The following is an 18,615-nucleotide window of genomic DNA, read 5'->3' as shown; positions in this document are numbered from 1 at the left end:
GTTAAGCATCTGACTCTTGATTTTGGCTCAGGTCATGATCTCGGGGTCGTGAGATCAAGCCCCACGTCAGGCCTCACTCTGAGCATGGAGTCTGCTTGAGATTCTCTCTCTCCCCCTCTCCCTCTGCCCCTCTTCTCTCTCTTTCAAAAAAAAAAAAAAAAGGCAATTGCATTAAGGAGCCGTTTGCATTTCTTCTGTCACCATCAAGCTTTACAATAAAAATAAATAATTTTTCAAAAGAAAATTTCTCCATCTTAAACTAATGTAACCAGGTAACACCTTTCTGGTTGTAAATTTAATTACACTGCATTTTAGGTATAATGAGAACACTGTTGAAAGTAAAAGCCAGAGGGGTGCCTGGGTGGCACAGTCATTAAGCATCTGCCTTCAGCTCAGGGTGTGATCCCAGAGTCCTGGGATTGAGCCCCACATCAGGCTTCTCCACTAGGAGCCTGCTTCTTCCTCTCCCACTCCCCCTGCTTGTGTTCCCTCTCGCTGGCTGTCTCTCTGTCAAATAAATGAATAAAATCTTTGAAAAAAAAAAAAAAAGAAAAGAAAGTAAAAGCCAGAGGCATATGGAAATGAATCCTAGGAAATCATACACCTGGAATCCTAGGTATAGAATCCAAGATGTCCATGAGCAAGTTACTTAATATCTCTGAAATACTTCAGAGGTTTACTCTGTGAATAAAATTAGAAAACATATATAAAGTACTCAGCACAAAGACCACCTGGAAGCTGTCACAGTGATTAGAGTGAAAAGTGGTTACAAGCTAAAGTAGGGGAGCGCCTGGGTGGCACAGCGGTTGAGCGTCTGCCTTTGGCTCAGGGCGTGATCCTGGTGTTCTGGGATCGAGCCCCACATCAGGCTCCTCCACTGGGAGCCTGCTTCTTCCTCTCCCACTCCCCCTGCTTGTGTTCCCTCTCTTGCTGGCTGTCTCTATCTCTGTCAAATAAATAAATAAAATCTTTAAAAAAAAAAAAAAAGAAGCTAAACTAGGAGAAAGGCCACTGGCCCTCAGATTCTATCAAAACAAATATTTTAAAAGACACAAAGCCCCACATATATGATCCTTAGAATAAGTACTCAGTAAATGTTACTTTTTTTTTTTTTAATCTATCCCTCTTTTTCAAACCTTGAAGGAAACTGTCCAATTATCAGACTGTCTAGTAGGCATAATATAGAGTAACATCCATATAAAAAAGCAATTAGTATAATAATTAATTGACTTTAATTAAAGTCACAGAGACTAAGGCAAGCAACAGCATCAATCAATCAACCAATCAATCAAGTGGCAGAATAAATTAAGGACGATAATATGAAAACATGCAGCCTGGAGCGAAACTATGGAACACCTTGAACACAAATCACCTTAATTCTATAAACCATGGGAAAATCAGTAAATTCTTTCAAGTAAAAAAACAACAACTAGACTACACTTGAGAAAGAGGATTCTTTGAACAATACAGGATGGAATAAAAGGCATATCGAACTGGAAGCGGGATAACCAGTTAAGGGAATATCAGGGAGTATGAGCCTAAAATCATACAGGAACAGTTTGCCCTCAAGTTTGAAGCACTGGGGGTAGGGGGAATTGCAAAATCCCAGGCACGACAGATGCTTTGTGAAGTCTGCATTTTCATTTCACAGAATCATGGTTAAAACCCAATTTCTGACTAAATACAGTGTGGGTCCTCGGTCAAATCCTAGTATAGGACAGCACTTTGGTAGAAAAACATGTGAAAGTCACATAAATGTGTGCTTTAGTTTACAGTATCTTACTGGGGTTCATTTCTTAGTTCTGAGAAATGTTCTACGGTCATGGAAGATACTAAAGTAAGAGGAAGCCTGGTGAAGGATATACCGTAACTCTCTGTACTATTTTTAGACTTACAGAAGAGTTGCAAAATTTTCTCAAAAACGGTTCTCTAAAAACAAAACAGCAAAATCATCTGCTCATTACAAAAAAAAAAAAAAAAAAGCCCCTATGTAGGTGAAGTGTCAAACCCAAAGGATACTATTCTATATCGGGCCCCAAAGAAATGGTTAGGAATGAAAGGGAAGATGTAATGGAGGGAGACCCCTGCAGCACCCACCACATGTTATGTTTAATAACCCATATAAGGGTCTGAGCACCTGGAATTATCTGTAGTCCCTAAAATGGCTTCAGAGATTCCTGAGCCCCCTACATAATATACAACACTATCGATGTGTATTTTCCCGAGGTTCTATAAACACTTAAAAAATCACTAATTGGATATGAAAACTAGATACCCAAACTAACAGAAAATAAAACTCCGTATAACTTCCTAACATTGATAGGACAAATCTCCACTTTAAAAAAAAAAGGCTCAAAACACAAAAAATGCAAACAAAATTACAGCCCAAATAAAAAAAAAAAATACTGGAAACACAGACAACCCCAGAAGAGTAAAAGCAGAGCGAGAATTGGCGGTCTGCTGAAAATTAAACAGAGATTCCAAAACAGAACATTACCTAACAAGAGGAAAGGCCCACTAATCTATGAAATCATAAACATTCCTGAGCCCATCACAAAGCTGAGGTCCTAAAGCAGTACCAAGAATCGCTTCCAAAGAGTGACAAGTCCCACCAAGGAAAGACAAGACCCATGAACATGTCCTTTAGGAGCGCAGGGGAGGAAGAGATGGCTGCAATAAAAGCAGAAAAGAAAAAACAGCTAAATGTTTTTAGCGCTCTTCAAGGCTGAGTGAGGACAAGTGTGACAGGTTCGCAACCTGGGAATCTGAGACACCAGGACTTCTACACTCATTCCCAAGCAGGTCTACGAGTGCGCTCAGAAGATCAGGAGCAGGTCTTGCAACCAGAGAGCTTCCCTCGGTGGCACACAGACACAAAACTCTGCCCACTCCCTGGATCACTGTCTCACACAACACAAAGGCCTTCAGCTGACGGCGAAGGGCAGGAAACCCTCCCAGGGTCCACTGTTTCTGGAAGAGGAGGAGAAGTAAAAATGGTCTGCTGAATGCACATGGAGGAAACTCTCTTGGCCCAGTATATCCTGAACTGATACAAACCAGAAATCTGCTGAAGCATGTGACTAAGACCTCCCAGGTTCAAAGCAGAGTCTGGCTACCATGCAGGGAGAGGAAAGGACACTGACAAAGACCCACTCTAAGACCCCAGAGCACAGGTCCTGCCTAAAAGTGGGGCTGGATCAGCACAATCGAGAACCACCACTGCTCCCCCCGCCCCCCCATCATGAGCCTAGCACCAAGTCCTGAGCAACAGTATGACTCTCTTTTCACTGAGAAAGGAGTGACATATACAGAGACTCCTCCTGAAGTGCAGGCATCCTGGGAATGTTGAAAGCTCAGAGTGGAGCAGAAACACTAAGAAAAATCCTCTAGAAGGCCAGATGCCACACTAGGCACAAGGTAGGGCAGCCTACTGCTGGAGGAATTTGAAGCTGATGGTGCATTAAGAGTAACTACAGAATAAGGAAACCCAAATCCAGCTGAGCTACCGGCTAAATTAAGTCAACACACTACACCAACAGTGTGAGAGAAAAAGAATATAAATGCCCAGAGGATAGCTACTACCTACCTCAGTCTCTACTATGCCTCCACACACAACATCTAGCATTCAATCAAAAATTACAATACACCAAAAAGAACAAGAAAAGCCAGCAATAAGAGATATAGCATGATCCAGAAATGACCCAGTAGAATGGAACTATCAGGTAGGACTCTATAAATTACTGTTACAATTAAAGGATCTAGTGCAAAAGTGGACAACACGTGTTGTCGAATAGAGAATTTCAATCAAGAGATGTACACTATATTAAAAAAAAAAGAACCAAACGATGATATAATTTTTGTGATGATTATCAGAGTTTAATAATTCTTTCTAAGTGCAAATCAATATAGTGGATATAACTGAAGAATGACTAAACTTGAAAATGAGTAGAAATTATTAAAACTAAAAAATTAACATAAAAGAGTGAAAGAAGGGTGCCGGGGTGGCACAGTTGGTTAGCATCCACCCTTCGTTTTGGCTCAGGTCTGATCTCAGGGTCACAAGATCCAACCCCACATCAGGCTCCACGCTCAGCACAGAGTCCACTTGGGTTTCTCTTTCCCTCTCTTTCTGTCCCCACCCCCCCTTCCTCCCCCCCTCTCTCTCTCTCTCTCTCTCTCTCTCTCTCTCTCCCTCCCTCCCTCCCTAGGGTGAACAAATAAATCAGGAAAAAAAGGAGTGAAAGAACAGAGCATCCAAAAGTGTGGGATAGTACTGCATTGTCTAACATATGTCTAACTAGAATCCCAGGAGGAGAAAGAATAGGGCAAAGGAAATATTTGAAGAGATAATGGCCAAGAGTTTTCAAAAACTATTAAAAGAACAAGAAAGCCAAAGAACCCTAAACTGAAAGAAAAAACTAAAAACACTGAAAGACCTAGACACAACATACTAAAATCACTAAAAACTAAGGAATTAAGAGAAAATCTTGAATTGAGGCGGAAATAAAAAGAAACATTACAAGGAGAGGAACCAAGAAAAGAACTGCATCAGACTTCTCATCAGAAGCATTGCAAACCAGAGGACCACAGAGCACCATCTTTAAAGTATTAAAAGAAAAAAAAAACCCAAAACAAACCTGTCAGCCCAGAATACTATGCCCAGTGAAAGTGCCTTTTAAAAATTAGCAGGGGCGCCTACATGGCTCAGTCGGTTGGGCATCCAACTCTTGATTTCAGCTCATGTCACGATCCAGGGTCGTGAGACCAGGCCCTGCATCGGGCTCTGTGCTCAGAATCTGCCTGTCCCTTTCCTGCCCGTCCCTTTCCCTCTGTGCCTCTCTGCACTCACACTCACGCGCTCTCTCTCTCTCAAATAAATAAAATCTAAAAAAAATAAATGAGCAAGCAGATGAGAAAGATCTGATATAAAACCTTTCTAAACTCACTCCTCTGTGCATCCCAGAGTGCTATGCACATGCTGAAACCGTGTTTCTAACACACCTAGCAGCTGTATGCTCTTATTCCCATTTCCATCACCTACAATGTGAATCCCTTAAGGACAGAGACATGGCTGGTTAATCTTTGTACTGCCAGTGCCTAGGACTGTGACGAATGACAGCAGACATCTGATTACTGACGGTGAGAACGGATAATGAAGAGAGGGAAGCCAGTGACCCAGCAGCAAGTCTCAAGAAGCTCCAGAGTCCAGAAGCTGCTCAACAGGAAACTCAGCAGTCACGACAGCAGTACGTCCGGAGAAGCACGTCAGAGCGGTGCCATTACGCATCACCTCACTTATTCGGCTACAATGTTTAGATAAGGGAGATACACGAGGAAGGTGAGTCCCAGGTTAATTATCTGGCAGATATTTTACAATATGAAAAAAAAATTCTAAGGCTAAACATTTTTAATATATTCAGACATAGGTCATTTTTTTAAGTTGTATGTCTAATCTATCCAGTAAGAGATACTAGATGAAAGAGGTTTATGGTAATAGATTTTAAAAATCAAGAGGGGGTGCAGATGCCATCGGCCACAGGACAGAATGGGGTGCAATGACATATCACTGTGTGTGTGCCACTATGACAGGGTCCCTGCACAGCACTAGGCAGCGAAGGTAAGGACATCCCGACCAGGGAAGGAAGTAACTACTGATACCCACACAAAGGCCAGATCCTCCCCAACTAGGTAAACTGTGTGACCCTCCACTGGGACTGGGGAAGTATGAAGATAGGAGCAGGAAAAACAGAAAAAGAATTTCTAAAAACTGACACTGGACTACCCTCTGAGAAAACCATGGACCTCCTGGAGGGCCTGAGTGCTCGGGAAACCAGCCAGCCTCTTTATGCTGCCGTATGCTCAGGAACCAGAGAAAGATCTTTATGTCCTGGAACCTTTCCCCTCCTAAAACCACCACCCTTATCATCATGTTGCACAAGGAAAACCCGGGCACTATCTAAAAGTCTCGGAAAAGTTAGCTACGTTATGTACCTCAACTTAAAAAAAGACAATAATGTCAAGCTGTAAAGCTGAATAATCACGGCTGAGTGTATTAGGTATGTGTGTGGTAAAATTACCAGGAGAATAAATAGAAGAGCATCTGGCTCTCGGGCCGCCTGTGGCTGACGCTGACCAGGATATTTCCCGTGCTGTATACACTGGTGCCCCCACACCACCTAACACAGGGACATACACACTCTGAAAACGGTCAGCACCGCACAGACTCTGCAACACCAACGGTATCCGTACCACCACCACCTGTCCTCTGGGCAAACACACTCATTCTGAGGACTCCCTGTTTGACCTTCTCCTACCCGTTCCTGCAGAAGCTCCACCACCTGCTGCACACAGTCGTTCACATCACAGGAGTCTGTCTTCAGCACCAACTCAGGAGCCTCTGGCTTCTCATACTCAGAATCGATTCCAGTGAAACCTACAAAAGGTACCAGATGACAGGGGGTGCAAATTAAAACGGGCTCTTATCTTCAGTGCAAGTCTCTGCTATGTCGAAGTTCGTACTGATGCCACCCCTTCTGAGTTACAGGGGGACACTACTGAAACTTCTCTCTTGGGGGAAGATTTCTGATTAAACTATTCGCTTCTCCTTTAAACACGTACAGTCGAGTCTCGTTCGCAGTTCAGTAACATTGCATAAACACTGAACTAGTGAATCCTGAATCACGGGCTCCTCAGGGAAACATGGGGTTAGGTTCCTAAGCCTCAGTCATCACAGAATTTTTTGACCCTTCTTTGTGGTATGAAAGCTGAAACATGAAGGCCAACTGTCACTCTGTTCAACCTCTGCTGGGAACACATACTTGGGGTGGCTAAAACTTGTGCCACTCTGCATGTGTCCACAAGTGACTGCCAAGTGAGTACTGATGTGGGGGTTAAAAAACTTTAGTGAGTAAAAAACTCACAAATATGGACCTTCCAAATGATGACTCTTCTTCATCTGTCATCCTCTCTGTTTTTTGTAAATGCCTAAAGGAAACAGGGATGAATACCAAGGGATCCAGAGTATCTCAATTTCCCCAGGGGAATACAGGATGCAGTACTTAACCCCTGGGCATGAGCCAAACTCAACAAGGTTTTCTTCCTCTTGATGCGAAAACTGACACCAAAGTCTACCTGTCCATTATATTCACAGGAATTATTTATAGCCAAATTGAAGCCCTGCAGGCTGCTTCTGCCACCAGGATTAAGTGTTCAGCAAGACAAATTAACTACTACTAGCTTTAGCAAAACATGAATAAGGGCAGTAATCCTGTTATATCACAAAATACACGCCACAACCAAACATAATTAGTTTAGATATTAACCCCTATTTAGATTTTCCCTTTAAATACGTGTTACCAAGGAATTGCCAGGAACAGAAAGAATGCATGATGTTTCCAAGACTGGGCTACCTGAGCTGGACATATGCTATTCCTATCTCACACCCTTGGTATCATCTCATACATAAGTCACTTAAGGCCTGTCTGTCTTGGAGTGCATAGATCAACCTTGGGGTAAAATGGTAAACACTAATTTAAACACTGATTAAACATAACTTATGAGGAACAGTCACCACGAGAGTTCTAAAATATATACTACAAGTCTATAGCCCACTTATTTTTTTCTATTTCATATTTCTAAGTATCATATTAAGTCCTGAATCCAAGAAGGAGATGTTTGCATTACCGATATTCCTAACAGAGTCACAGTAAAATAGCTGGGGGGAAATAATTCTAGTCAAAACATTAGTTTTGTTTGTTTTTGTTTTGTTTTGTTTGTTTTTAGAGACAGTGTGTGTCTGGGGGGAAGGGGCAGAGGTGGGGAGAGAGAGAGAAGCAGTCTCCATGTCCAGTGCAGAGCCCAATGCAAGGCTTGATCGCACAACCCTGAGATCATGACCTGAGCCAAAATCAAGAGTTGGACACTTAACCTACCGAGCCACCCAGTTGCCCCTAGAAATACTAGTTCTTAAGCTCTAATTCTCAAATGCACACAGTAGAATCGCGAGGCCCCACCCCCATGAGATTCTGATTTCACTGGTACAGCTTTGGCATTGGATTTTTAAAAGTTCCCCCAGGTAATGCTAATATGCAGCAAAGCTTGAAAAACACTGTGCTAGAAGACCTGGCTTAGCATTTTAAAAGTCCAGGAATTCCCTTCCTAGCTAATTTATCCTATAAGTGATTATAATAAATGTACACTTAAGAACAACATTTATATTTAAGTAGATAATAACTACTGAGTAGTAATCATGAAAATAATGTAGCATCAGAATGGCTGACGGGGATACATTTACAGTTTAGTAAATGTCACATAAAAGCCTAAGGTCCGCTGAACGTATGCAATCTCTTCTGTCCTCAAACGTGTACCACCACAGCTCCGAAACAGCACTGATAGGGAACTTTCAAGCACTATTCTGACCGTGAGTTAACCATTTTTTAAAACAAACAACTCTACAATCAGAAACTCGTTAACACCATGGCAGACGTAATGTTTGTACACAGGCACACATATATACGTGAACCTAAGGAACATTTTATCAATGTCTACTCAGAGGACTTTTTTTTTGTTAAGATCTGAGAGAGAGAATTAGTGCATGCACGCACATAAGCAGGGGTAAAGGCAGAGGCAGAGGGAAAGAATCCCCTAGCTAACTCCACTGAGCGTGGAGCCCGCTGTGGGGCTCAATCCCAGGACCCTGAGATTGTGACCTGGGCCAAAACCAAGATTCAGATGCTTAACCAACTGAGGTACCCAGGCGCCCGAAGTCAGAGGAATTTAAAAACACTCAAGAAAATAAACAAGTAACACAGAGAAAACGAAGCTAATACAAACACACTCCCAAATGGAGAATACAAATTGTAAATGACTCAAGGTATTTTGCATGCGGCCTTATTCATCTTTGCATCCCAGCACTAAATACATACCTCAGAAACGAAACACTGATCCATGTGTGTTGAACATCCAATCTCCACTCCCTCTTCCAATCTATCTAACAAGCATTTACTATGTGAGTGTCAGGTATGAGGCTCTGGGCTTCACACTGTGCTAAACTCCAATGATAGAAAAACATTCAAGACGTCACCCCTGTTCACAGTAGCTTACTCCAGAGCCAGAGACACGAATCTACCTCCCTCACCAATCCATCCTTGCAAAACAACAAAACCAACTACAATGAAAATAATATTTAGACGTCAGGATCCCAGACACATCACTTTGCTTCTCTTTGCCAAATCTCTATTACACAAAATTGAAGTGAAAACTGGCCATCAACAAACAGAGGGGAATACAGATGATAAAAAGAGCTCACCTGGTTGCCCTCTTTGTAAATTATTCAGGTCAGGCAACCTGCTGAGTCAAGAAAGTGCAGACTTAACGGGTGAAACGGAGTCCCCGTGGGGGCACAACTGGATGTCAGCCTCGCCTAAGGAACCAGATTTCACCAGGCAGGTGGAACTTGCCCCAACTGCTAATGTGCCCCCAGGTCCAAATACAGAAGAGCCCAGAATAACAAGTATTGTCCTTCCTGTCCCACGTTTTCCTATGCAGGGCCAGAAGGAGAGTGACAAAAATCTCGAATTTGCAGAGCCCCCCAGGTAGCTCCTGTGATCGCCTCAGGCTATCAGACTTCCTATTGGGAAGGCATCAAAGTTCACTGCATGAATTACTGATCCCTACACAGTGCTGACTGAGTAACTGATCCTAGATTTTTTTTTTTAAAGCTGGCACGTCCTCTGTTAACAAGAGAACAGAACTAATGTCCAAGGATGTCCAGAAGATAAATATGATTGGTATCAAAGGCCACAGCAGACAGGTTCTTAATGTCTCTCATGTCCAAATGACCACCACAGTTGAAACTCTAGAAGCAAACCATAAAACCTAAAAAGCAAGGTACCTCTATTTTGATGGAATGAGCAATATATTAATTCAACGAAGTTCAACAATTGTACACAGAATAAATAAGGGACCATTCCAAGCACCATGATATAAATAAGAGCAAGACACTGTCTTTGCTCTCAAGATGTTTGTATTTCAGGCATTTTTCCCATTAGCTATGGAATTTCCTTCATCTTCACTGGAACAAAAAGCAGAAGGGACAACAGCTAGAAACTAATACCCAGTCTAACGCTAGGTACCTAATTGTATCACGTAGATTTCCAGCAATCCCTGAGGTCCCAACCCTCTAAAACTCTGTCTTGTGAGCAGGACTGCACTCTGATCAACAATACCCACTGAGTATACACGTGCCGGGTAGCACTGGTAGGCCTCGGACACACAAGGGTGTAGTAGGACCCATTTTTCTTCTCCAGGAGCTCCAAGTTGTTTGAATACTCCCAATCTCTCTGTAAAGATGACCAGTCTCAGCTATGGTAGGCTAAAGTACGCAAGCAAAGGTGCTCTCAGTCAGCAAAGCACACCGCTCTTGGTTTCGGGACTGAGTTCAAGCCCCACGCTGGGTACAGAGATTACTTAAAAAATAAGATCTTAAAAAAAAAAAAAAAAAAAAGGCAAACAAAGAGAAACTGGGATAAAAACAGTACTTACCTTTGATTTCTCCAGCCCGAGCTTTTTTGTAGAGTCCTTTGACATCCCTCTGTTCACAAACATGCAAAGGGGCATCAACAAACACTTCAAAAAAAGGTAAACTTGCACCCTCATGAATCTGCCTTGCATTGTTGCGATCCTTAGAAAAAGATATACAGCTGAGTCAGTGGAAAATAAATACTAGACAAAACAATTTATATTTTAAAATATAAACTGCGGGGCCTGGTTGGCTCCGTCGGTTAAGCGTCTGCCTTGCGCTTAGGTCATGGTCCTGGGGTCCTGGGATGGAGCCCCAAGTCGGACTTCTTGCTCAACGGGGAGTCTGCTTCTCACTCTCTCTGCCCCTCCCCTTTGCTGTGTTCTAAGTAAATAAATAAAATCTTAAAATATATATATATGTATATATACATATACTTACGTATCTACAAACTGAAAAAAACTAAAACCAGGAAATTATTAGGTTAATATACCCCTTTTTTGTAACAATTTTAAAGGGTACACTATTCTAAAAATCCAAGATATTGGGGAGTTCCAGGAAGGAAAACAATAGATGTCCCATAAAAAACTTCCCCAAGTTTTATGAGGAACCAAAGCCAAAGCCCAGCCCGAATGCGGATGTCATCGGGCCTCTCTCTCGTAACACGTTCAACCTCAGCCTGAGCTGGCTTGAAACCAACTTCACTTGCCAAGAAGTCCATTCAGAACGCTGAATGGTTTATCCACTTGCCAAACACAAGCTCCTGTGGCCGCGGCTCATCTCGAGCATTCCCAAGACTTGACTTTTCTGCCCTGCCCCTAAACCCCTAACTCTCCGGTAATCACCCTCCTTCTCTGCTCTGCCCTCTGGTACAGCTCCCTTTCTAAGCCAACCTCTTCTTTCTGGCCTTAGCTAAAACCAAGCACCCCCTCGAGATCCACTCATCTTCCCACCCTCATACCCCGTGCACAGGCAGTGCCGATGTTTCCAAAGCCAGCCCCTGCAACTCCCACCACCCACTCTATCCCCACCTGGCTCCTTTTAGCATTTAGTTCTTACGGCCCCCTGACAAACCGTGCCTACTTCCACTGTCACCACTCTCATCTTTCCTATTTCAGAAAGAAAATCTCCAGGCACAAATGCTCTCCATCTCCTCTCTGCCACGTAAGTGTGTCTATCTGCCCGGCTACCTTTGCCTCACTCAGTCCTGCCACTCCTGCCTTCAGATTGCACAGCCCCGGCCCCCCAGTGGATCTTGCTCAACCCATTATCCCTACTCCATCTGAAATCTTCAGCCTCTGCCCTCTCCACCAGCTTCTTCCCGGGCAACAAACAAGTACAAGTCACTCATCCGTGAAAAACAAATGAACAAACAAATCGCACAAAATCCCTTAATCATGGGTACTCTTCACCCTTGAAATGACAGGACTTTCTGCTGCATGTCACACTACTAACCCGAGTATGCCGACAACGCTAGCCCTGATCATTCCTGATGCAGGCTCCCCAGGGCTCTTCCTACTTTCCCATCCCGTCAACACTGCTGTTGCCCACAGTCCATCAGGAGCCCACTGCTCACCTTAAGTTCTGGAGCTCTTTTCTCAGTGGCCTTCACGATGTCGACTACAACACATACGCCCAACACTTAAGCCTGAGCCCTGCCCTCTCTCCTGAAATTAAACACATTTCCAACTTCTTCCTAAATTTACCTACCTGGAGATCCCACAGCCACCTCAAACTTAGCATGTCCATAATTGAGTCCATTCTCTTTTTCCCCCAAGCTGGAATCCCACCTAGATCCAAATTAAGGATGACACCACTACTCACCCAGAATCCCAAGAGTTGTTCTGGCTCCTTCCCTTTGCCCCACACTCCCACCCCTGTGCATTCTAAGACAAAGTCCTTCAGATTTTGCCTCTAAATATTATTTCTCATAGATCTTTACCTCATCGCCTGCCTGAACCATACTGCAACTGTTCACATCTCTATGTTCCCACCAGACTACCTAGGAACGATCAGGTTTATCTTCAGAACCAAGAAGCCCAAGTTCAGCATTTCTTCCCTACTCCCTAGTTCAACTGCACTCCTCCTCTCGTCAATCGCTACGACCCTTGTAAAAGTCTGCTAGCTTCTAGCTTTGATCTACTCAAAGCTATATTCTAACACTGTCCCCTAGATGACAGAGGATGAAAATTCAACCATGTCACCAACTTTTCAGAGATTCCCCACCAGTGTCAGGGTAAAATCCAAACTTCTTAGTGGGAGACATCAGGCCTTCTATACCTGGCCCCACCATTCTCAGTCTTGCACTTGATATTCTATTAATAATTAATACCTGCCCGGTCTACCAGGCTGTTTGGGCCTTGTGCCTTAGCCATCCCCCTTGCCAGAAATCCTTCATTCCTCTCTTCTGCCTAAAGCAACGTGCTCCTCACAGCGCGGCTCCGTGGCGAATTCCTCCAGGAAGCTCACCCTGCGTGCCCGGGCTGACAAAGGGCCCTTGCTCCCTCTGGATTCTCAAAGTACCCACTATATACCTGTCATAGATCTTATTCTCATATATTGATATCTTTTCATTAGCTTTACAACCACAGCATGTAGCAGAATGATTAAGTTGTGACTTATTGATTCCAACTGTCCTTTTAAATGAAGGTGTTTCCAAGGTTCCATCCGTGGCTCTCTTCTCATTCTATACAACTCTTCTATATACTCAACTTCAACTGGGTTTCAATCAACAAAGTTAATGATTCCTAAATCTATCTCAATTCTACACCGCTTTCCTGAACTCCAGAACCAATTTTCCAATGACCCACTTAGATACACCACTAGGATTTCAAACCTAACCCACCTAGAATGAAATAGTCATCTCCTCCCTTCCCATGCTGTATTTTCTACCACAGTCATTCCATCTTCTATTCAGAAAGCACCATCCCTCATGTTCACCCCAAATTCAGCCATCAACCAGGCACCACGTCCTTCTGATGCTATGGGCTCAAGAGCCTTCAAATACACCCCATCTTTTCCATTTCCATTGTTGCTGCTTGAATTCACTCCAACAGCCTCCTCACTAGTCTCCTATCTCCAGGCCACTCCTATTCCAGGTTTCAAAGGGAACCTTACTAAAATCCAAACCCAGAGATAGCATTCCCTAGTACAATCTCAACCGGCTCAGTCCCCCTGGGGCAAAGTTCTGAGCAGTGAAGGTTCACTGTCGGACCTCTGAATCTCTGTAGTTTCATCTCCCCTCACCTTCATCCTGCACGCAGTCATAACAAACCACCTACAGTTCCCCCAAAAGACCAAACTCCCTCACATCTCCATGCTGCTGCAGACACTGTACTGTCTCCTCTGTCGAAATGGCACTCCCCTCCCGTCCCACTGGTGTGCTCTGATTCCTCAGGACTCATTTCAAGCAGCACCTCCTCTGTGATTCCTCACAGCCCCTCTCGTAGACCTTTACCTCATCGCCTGCCTGCACCATACTGTAACTGTTCACATCTCTATGTTCCCACCAGACTAGCTAGGAACCATCAGGCTTATCTTTAAAACCAAGAAGCCCAAGTTCAATGGTGACATGGAATAAAACACGTATCCTAGATTATATGGTTTGATGCGAATATCACAGATTCTGACACATCCTAAGCATAGTCCAAACCTCATTCTTAGTGCTTTCAGAGATGAGAACAATACATTTTGCTCCATACTATGGAAACAAGGGGGCCAAAAAGCAGATCAGCATATACTTTTGGAGACCCAGCTGACAGCTCTCCAAAGCCCATGTTACTCTTTCCTCTTCCAAGAGTTGCACAAATTCCCAGAAAGTGCAAGAACATCAGTTATTATATTACTATGAAAACTGTTCATTTTCAAGGATTCAAGAACGCAGGGGCGCCTGGCATCTGCCTTTGGCTCAGAGCTTGATCCCAGGGTCCTGGGATCGGGCTCCCTGCTCTGCTAGGAGCCTGCTTACTCCTCTTCCATTCCCCTTGCTTGTGTTCCCTCTCTCGCTGGCTGTCTCTCTCTCTCTGTCAAATAAATAAATAAAATCTTTAAAAAAAAAAAAAAAAGAAAGAAAGAGAGAGAAAGAAAGAAAGAAAGAAAGAAAGAAAGAAAGAAAGAAAGAAAGAAAAACAACTATCATTCTCTTATACACTTCATTATCTAGTATACTTTAAACTGATATATTGACATTGTTCCCAATGTTTCAGGAAAATGAAAAGTAGTCCTCACAGGACCTTTTAGGACTCCTGCCATGGTTCAATTAAGTGAATCTTTATAATTAACACTCTCTCTGATTTCTGACTATTAACTCTAACAGCTCATATTTTGGTGTTGCTTTTTAAAAAGTCTAAGTAACCATCAAATTCACAACATAGAACTAGAACTATGCTATTATTTGTTATACTTACTGAATACTTAATACACACCAGGCACTGTACTCAGAGCTTTGGATGCACGATTTACCTAATTCTCAGAGCAACCCTATGAGGTAGGCATTATCTGAGCTTATGAAGGTCAAGTCAACTGGCCAAGGTCATAACAGCAACTGGCAGAGCTAAATTCCAACCCAGTGCTTCTGGCCTCAAAGCCCCTGCCTTTAACCACATAGTGATTCACCTATTCTTTCACACCTTAGTCATGCTGTCATTTAATAAACACTAAATATCTACTGTGTTCCAGGAGCTGGACTTGGCATCAAGATTATAAAGATAAATAAGATGTAGTTTCAGCCTTCGAGCAGCCAGTGGGGTTTAGAGGTAACAAGGCATGATGGGTGAGAGCATGGATTCCAGTCACACCGTCTGGGTACAAATCCTTGCTCTACCATGTACAGTATGGGACCCTGGGTAATTTACACCTGTCTCCTCACTGCTGCCATTTTTTTTTAACGATTTTATTTATTTATTTGAAAGAGAGAGTGAACAGGGGGAGGGAGAGTAAAAGAGAATCTCAGCAGACTTCACGCTGAGTGCGGGGCCTGACGTGGGACTCAATCTCAGGACCCTGAGACCACGACCTCAGACAAAACGGAGAGTCAGGCAATTAACCAACTGAGCCACTGAAGCACCCCACCTCTGCCTTCTTCATTGGGTGATAAGCACTCAATGAGTTCATTCACGGTACAGAGTTGGTGTTCAATAAAGGTTAGCTGCTATGATTTTTATTACTACTACCACCATTACTGCTGCTATTAGCACCACCAACCACTACCTGGTATTTATAATAAAACGTTACAGCACAATAGTAAAGGCACCAAGGACAGGTACCCCACAAAGCCCAAAGGACAAAGGAAGTATTCAGGAGGGGGAGACACCTAACCCGAGTCTCAAAGCACAGACAGGAGTCGAATGATGTGGAGAAGAGAAGGACCGTTGGAAGAACAGTGCCTTCCAGGCAGGGGAACAAAAATCTCACCGCAAGAAACAACACAATTTTTGAAGAGAAATACCAAAAAAGTGAATTGCTGCTAAAATAAGAGGAAGAGTGTAATGGAAGAGGAGATGGAAGACCTGGGAGCACAGAAGCCGTAGTCAGGCATATGTGAAGAAACTGAAGGCCTTCCCTAGCGTCTGACGCATGCTGAGGATTTACTATATGTTTACTGAATTGAAAAGTCAAGCTTGAAATAACCTGGCCACTGGCTTGAGGTCAACAAGTTTGGTTATACTGGGGGGGAGGGGGTGTCACAGCAAGTTTTCTATCAAAACTGAATTTACTCAGAAAGTCACAGCACAGAAATGCTACAGGTTAATTATTTTAATGTGAATTTAGCTTCAAAGCACATGTCAGTGTTTAAACAACTTGTTCTGCCTGATGGCATATTCTCCACCAACGACATGAGAACAGCAATAGCGCAAAGGCCACGTACCTGAGTATACGGGGATATAAAACTGGTGATGCATACTAAGCCGGCATCTGCAAACAGCTTAGCAACTTCTGCGATGCGTCGAACATTCTCCTCTCTGTCTTCAGGACTGAAGCCAAGATTTTTATTGAGACCTTGACGAATGTTGTCACCGTCCAACGTGTAGCATGGGATACCGTGGCACACCAAGTACTCCTCTAAAGCCATGCTCACTGTGGTCTTTCCTGCTCCAGACAAGCCTAAAAGTGAACAGTCCGAGCACAGTTCAGCTGCAGCATTAGGAGGATAACCACTGAGTAATAAAGAATTTAAAGCACAGCCTTCAGTACATTCATTATTCATAGCCACCTCTCAGTAACACTTTTCACATTTCTCTACAAGATTGACATCGTAGCTAGAAAAACACCTGTAGTTCAAATAAAATGAACATTTATATTTTGAGATTTTTTTTTTAATTACAATAGTGCAAATAGTTCTCAACTGCCTATTTCAGGTTTTATCCAACTTCTTAAAAATACTTGAGGGCAACTGCAACAACAGATTTCAACTCCGTGATTACTTCTTTGCCCATTCTTCTCCCTTTTCTTTCCCAAATAACTTCTTTCCAGTAGTTCAAGGTAGAATTTACTCTCCTCCTATTCTGTCCACTGCTCATTCGGCAAGATCTGCTGCCTCCTGGTCAGATCCAGCGCTCTCTCAATGTGAAACACCCTGCGGTTATACAGTTCGCAGGAAGCCTCACGGCCCCCTTCACATCATCCTTCTTATATACTGTATCATCGCACATTAATGCGTTTACTGAGCCCTGCGGCCCTGCGATACCACTTCTGAATACCCCCCAGCCACCTGCTCGATGCTGCACCAGCAGCCTGTTCGCCATTTTGACCCGAGACCCCAGCGTTGTCTACTCAAGCATTTATGTTTTAAATAACTCCTGTCTGTGCCCAAAGGTATCCTAGAAATTCCTCAGTTTCAGAGGGTAGATAGTCACTTTGTTCTCATTATCACTATTCCAAAGCTACATGCCAAAGTAAAAACAGAGTGATATGTCCAAATTATTTCTGGTGAGGTAAGAAAAAGGACAAAGTAAGTAAAAATAAATATAAACTTATCTTTATATCCCAGGATCAATACATCCCATAGACTCCCATGATAAAAGTATCTGGGCGTCCAATTTATAATATAATTAATTGAAGAATATCCTTACTTCAACTCACCTTCCTCTACCAATGACGTCTACTCACTAAACAAGAAGGAAAAGGAAAGCATGTATTTATGCACTAATACTTGCCACCTTGATGAGTACAGAATTCACAACTAAGGAAGTGATGAGGCAAGAGATAAGGATGGAAGTCTCACATACTGATTTCTTTTAAAGAAGTCATGATAGTATAGAAGGCTAACCAAAAAAAAAAGTGGATGCTATGTTAGAAGGATCGATAGTATTAATTGCTTTATATATTAAAAACTTGTATATTGGGGTGCCTGGGTGGCACAGTAACTCGTGTGTCTGACTCTTGGTTTCCACTCAGGTCATGATCTCATGGTCCTGAGATCAAGCCCCCGTCAGGTTCCACACTCAGTGTGGAGTCTGCTTGAGATTCTCTCTCCCTCTCTCTCTGCCCCTCCCACTCGTGCTCTCTCTCAAATAAACCTTTAAAAACAAAAAACAAAAAACGTGTGTTAAGTAGTATAGCAGATGGTATTTTCCGAAGATGGCTGCAACAGGATTTCCCAAGCTGCAACCTCTTTGACAGTGTGACATCACCACTGTCACATCAAGACGTACAGTCTAATTCCTTACCCTTGAATGTAGGGTGCCCTCAGGATTCACCTATCACCAAAAGGATGTAGTGAAAATGACCACATGTGACTTCTAAGGCAGGGTCAGATAAAGCTACTATGCCGTGTCTCTTTGACCCTCCACTTGAGGGAAGCCCACTATTGCATACCCTGAGGCCACCATGCTAGCAAGCTCACGATGAGCAGGTATTCAGCAGCTAAGCTCCCAGCTGACGGCAGCGTCAAGTGAGTTAGGGATCACCGACTCCAGCCAGGTGAGCCTTCAGACGTCAGGGAACACCGCCCAGCTGAGCCCTCATGAATTGGGCAACAGTAACTGAACAAAAAGATGGAGGCAGGGGTTTCTGGGTTTTTTTGTTGTTTTTAACCACAGTTAAAAGTGCTGAGCACTAAGTATGAGGGAAAAAAAAACCCTGAACTCCAAACTCTT

At 43.2% G+C, this 18,615-nt stretch overlaps 1 protein-coding gene and 1 pseudogene across 3 annotated transcripts in view; both read right to left on the bottom strand.

Moving 5' to 3' along the window:
- The window catches only part of PAPSS1 (3'-phosphoadenosine 5'-phosphosulfate synthase 1), a 98,896-nt gene that overhangs the window by 65,325 nt on the left and 14,956 nt on the right, over positions 1–18,615 (bottom strand). For all 3 annotated transcript variants that reach the window (XM_034671403.1, XM_002916940.4, XM_034671405.1), the window contains exons 3-5: positions 16,386–16,621; positions 10,543–10,681; positions 6,315–6,433 (exon numbers count right to left, since the gene is read on the bottom strand). In XM_034671403.1, coding sequence (XP_034527294.1) covers positions 6,315–6,433; positions 10,543–10,681; positions 16,386–16,621 — 494 coding nt within the window. The remainder of the gene's footprint in view (positions 1–6,314; positions 6,434–10,542; positions 10,682–16,385; positions 16,622–18,615) is intronic.
- On the bottom strand, positions 16,628–17,936 carry LOC117804385 (annotated as a pseudogene).

Source organism: Ailuropoda melanoleuca, chromosome 11 (assembly GCF_002007445.2).
Source record: "Ailuropoda melanoleuca isolate Jingjing chromosome 11, ASM200744v2, whole genome shotgun sequence".
NCBI classification, from domain to species: domain Eukaryota; kingdom Metazoa; phylum Chordata; class Mammalia; order Carnivora; family Ursidae; genus Ailuropoda; species Ailuropoda melanoleuca.
This window is presented reverse-complemented; position numbering and strand designations above follow the sequence as displayed.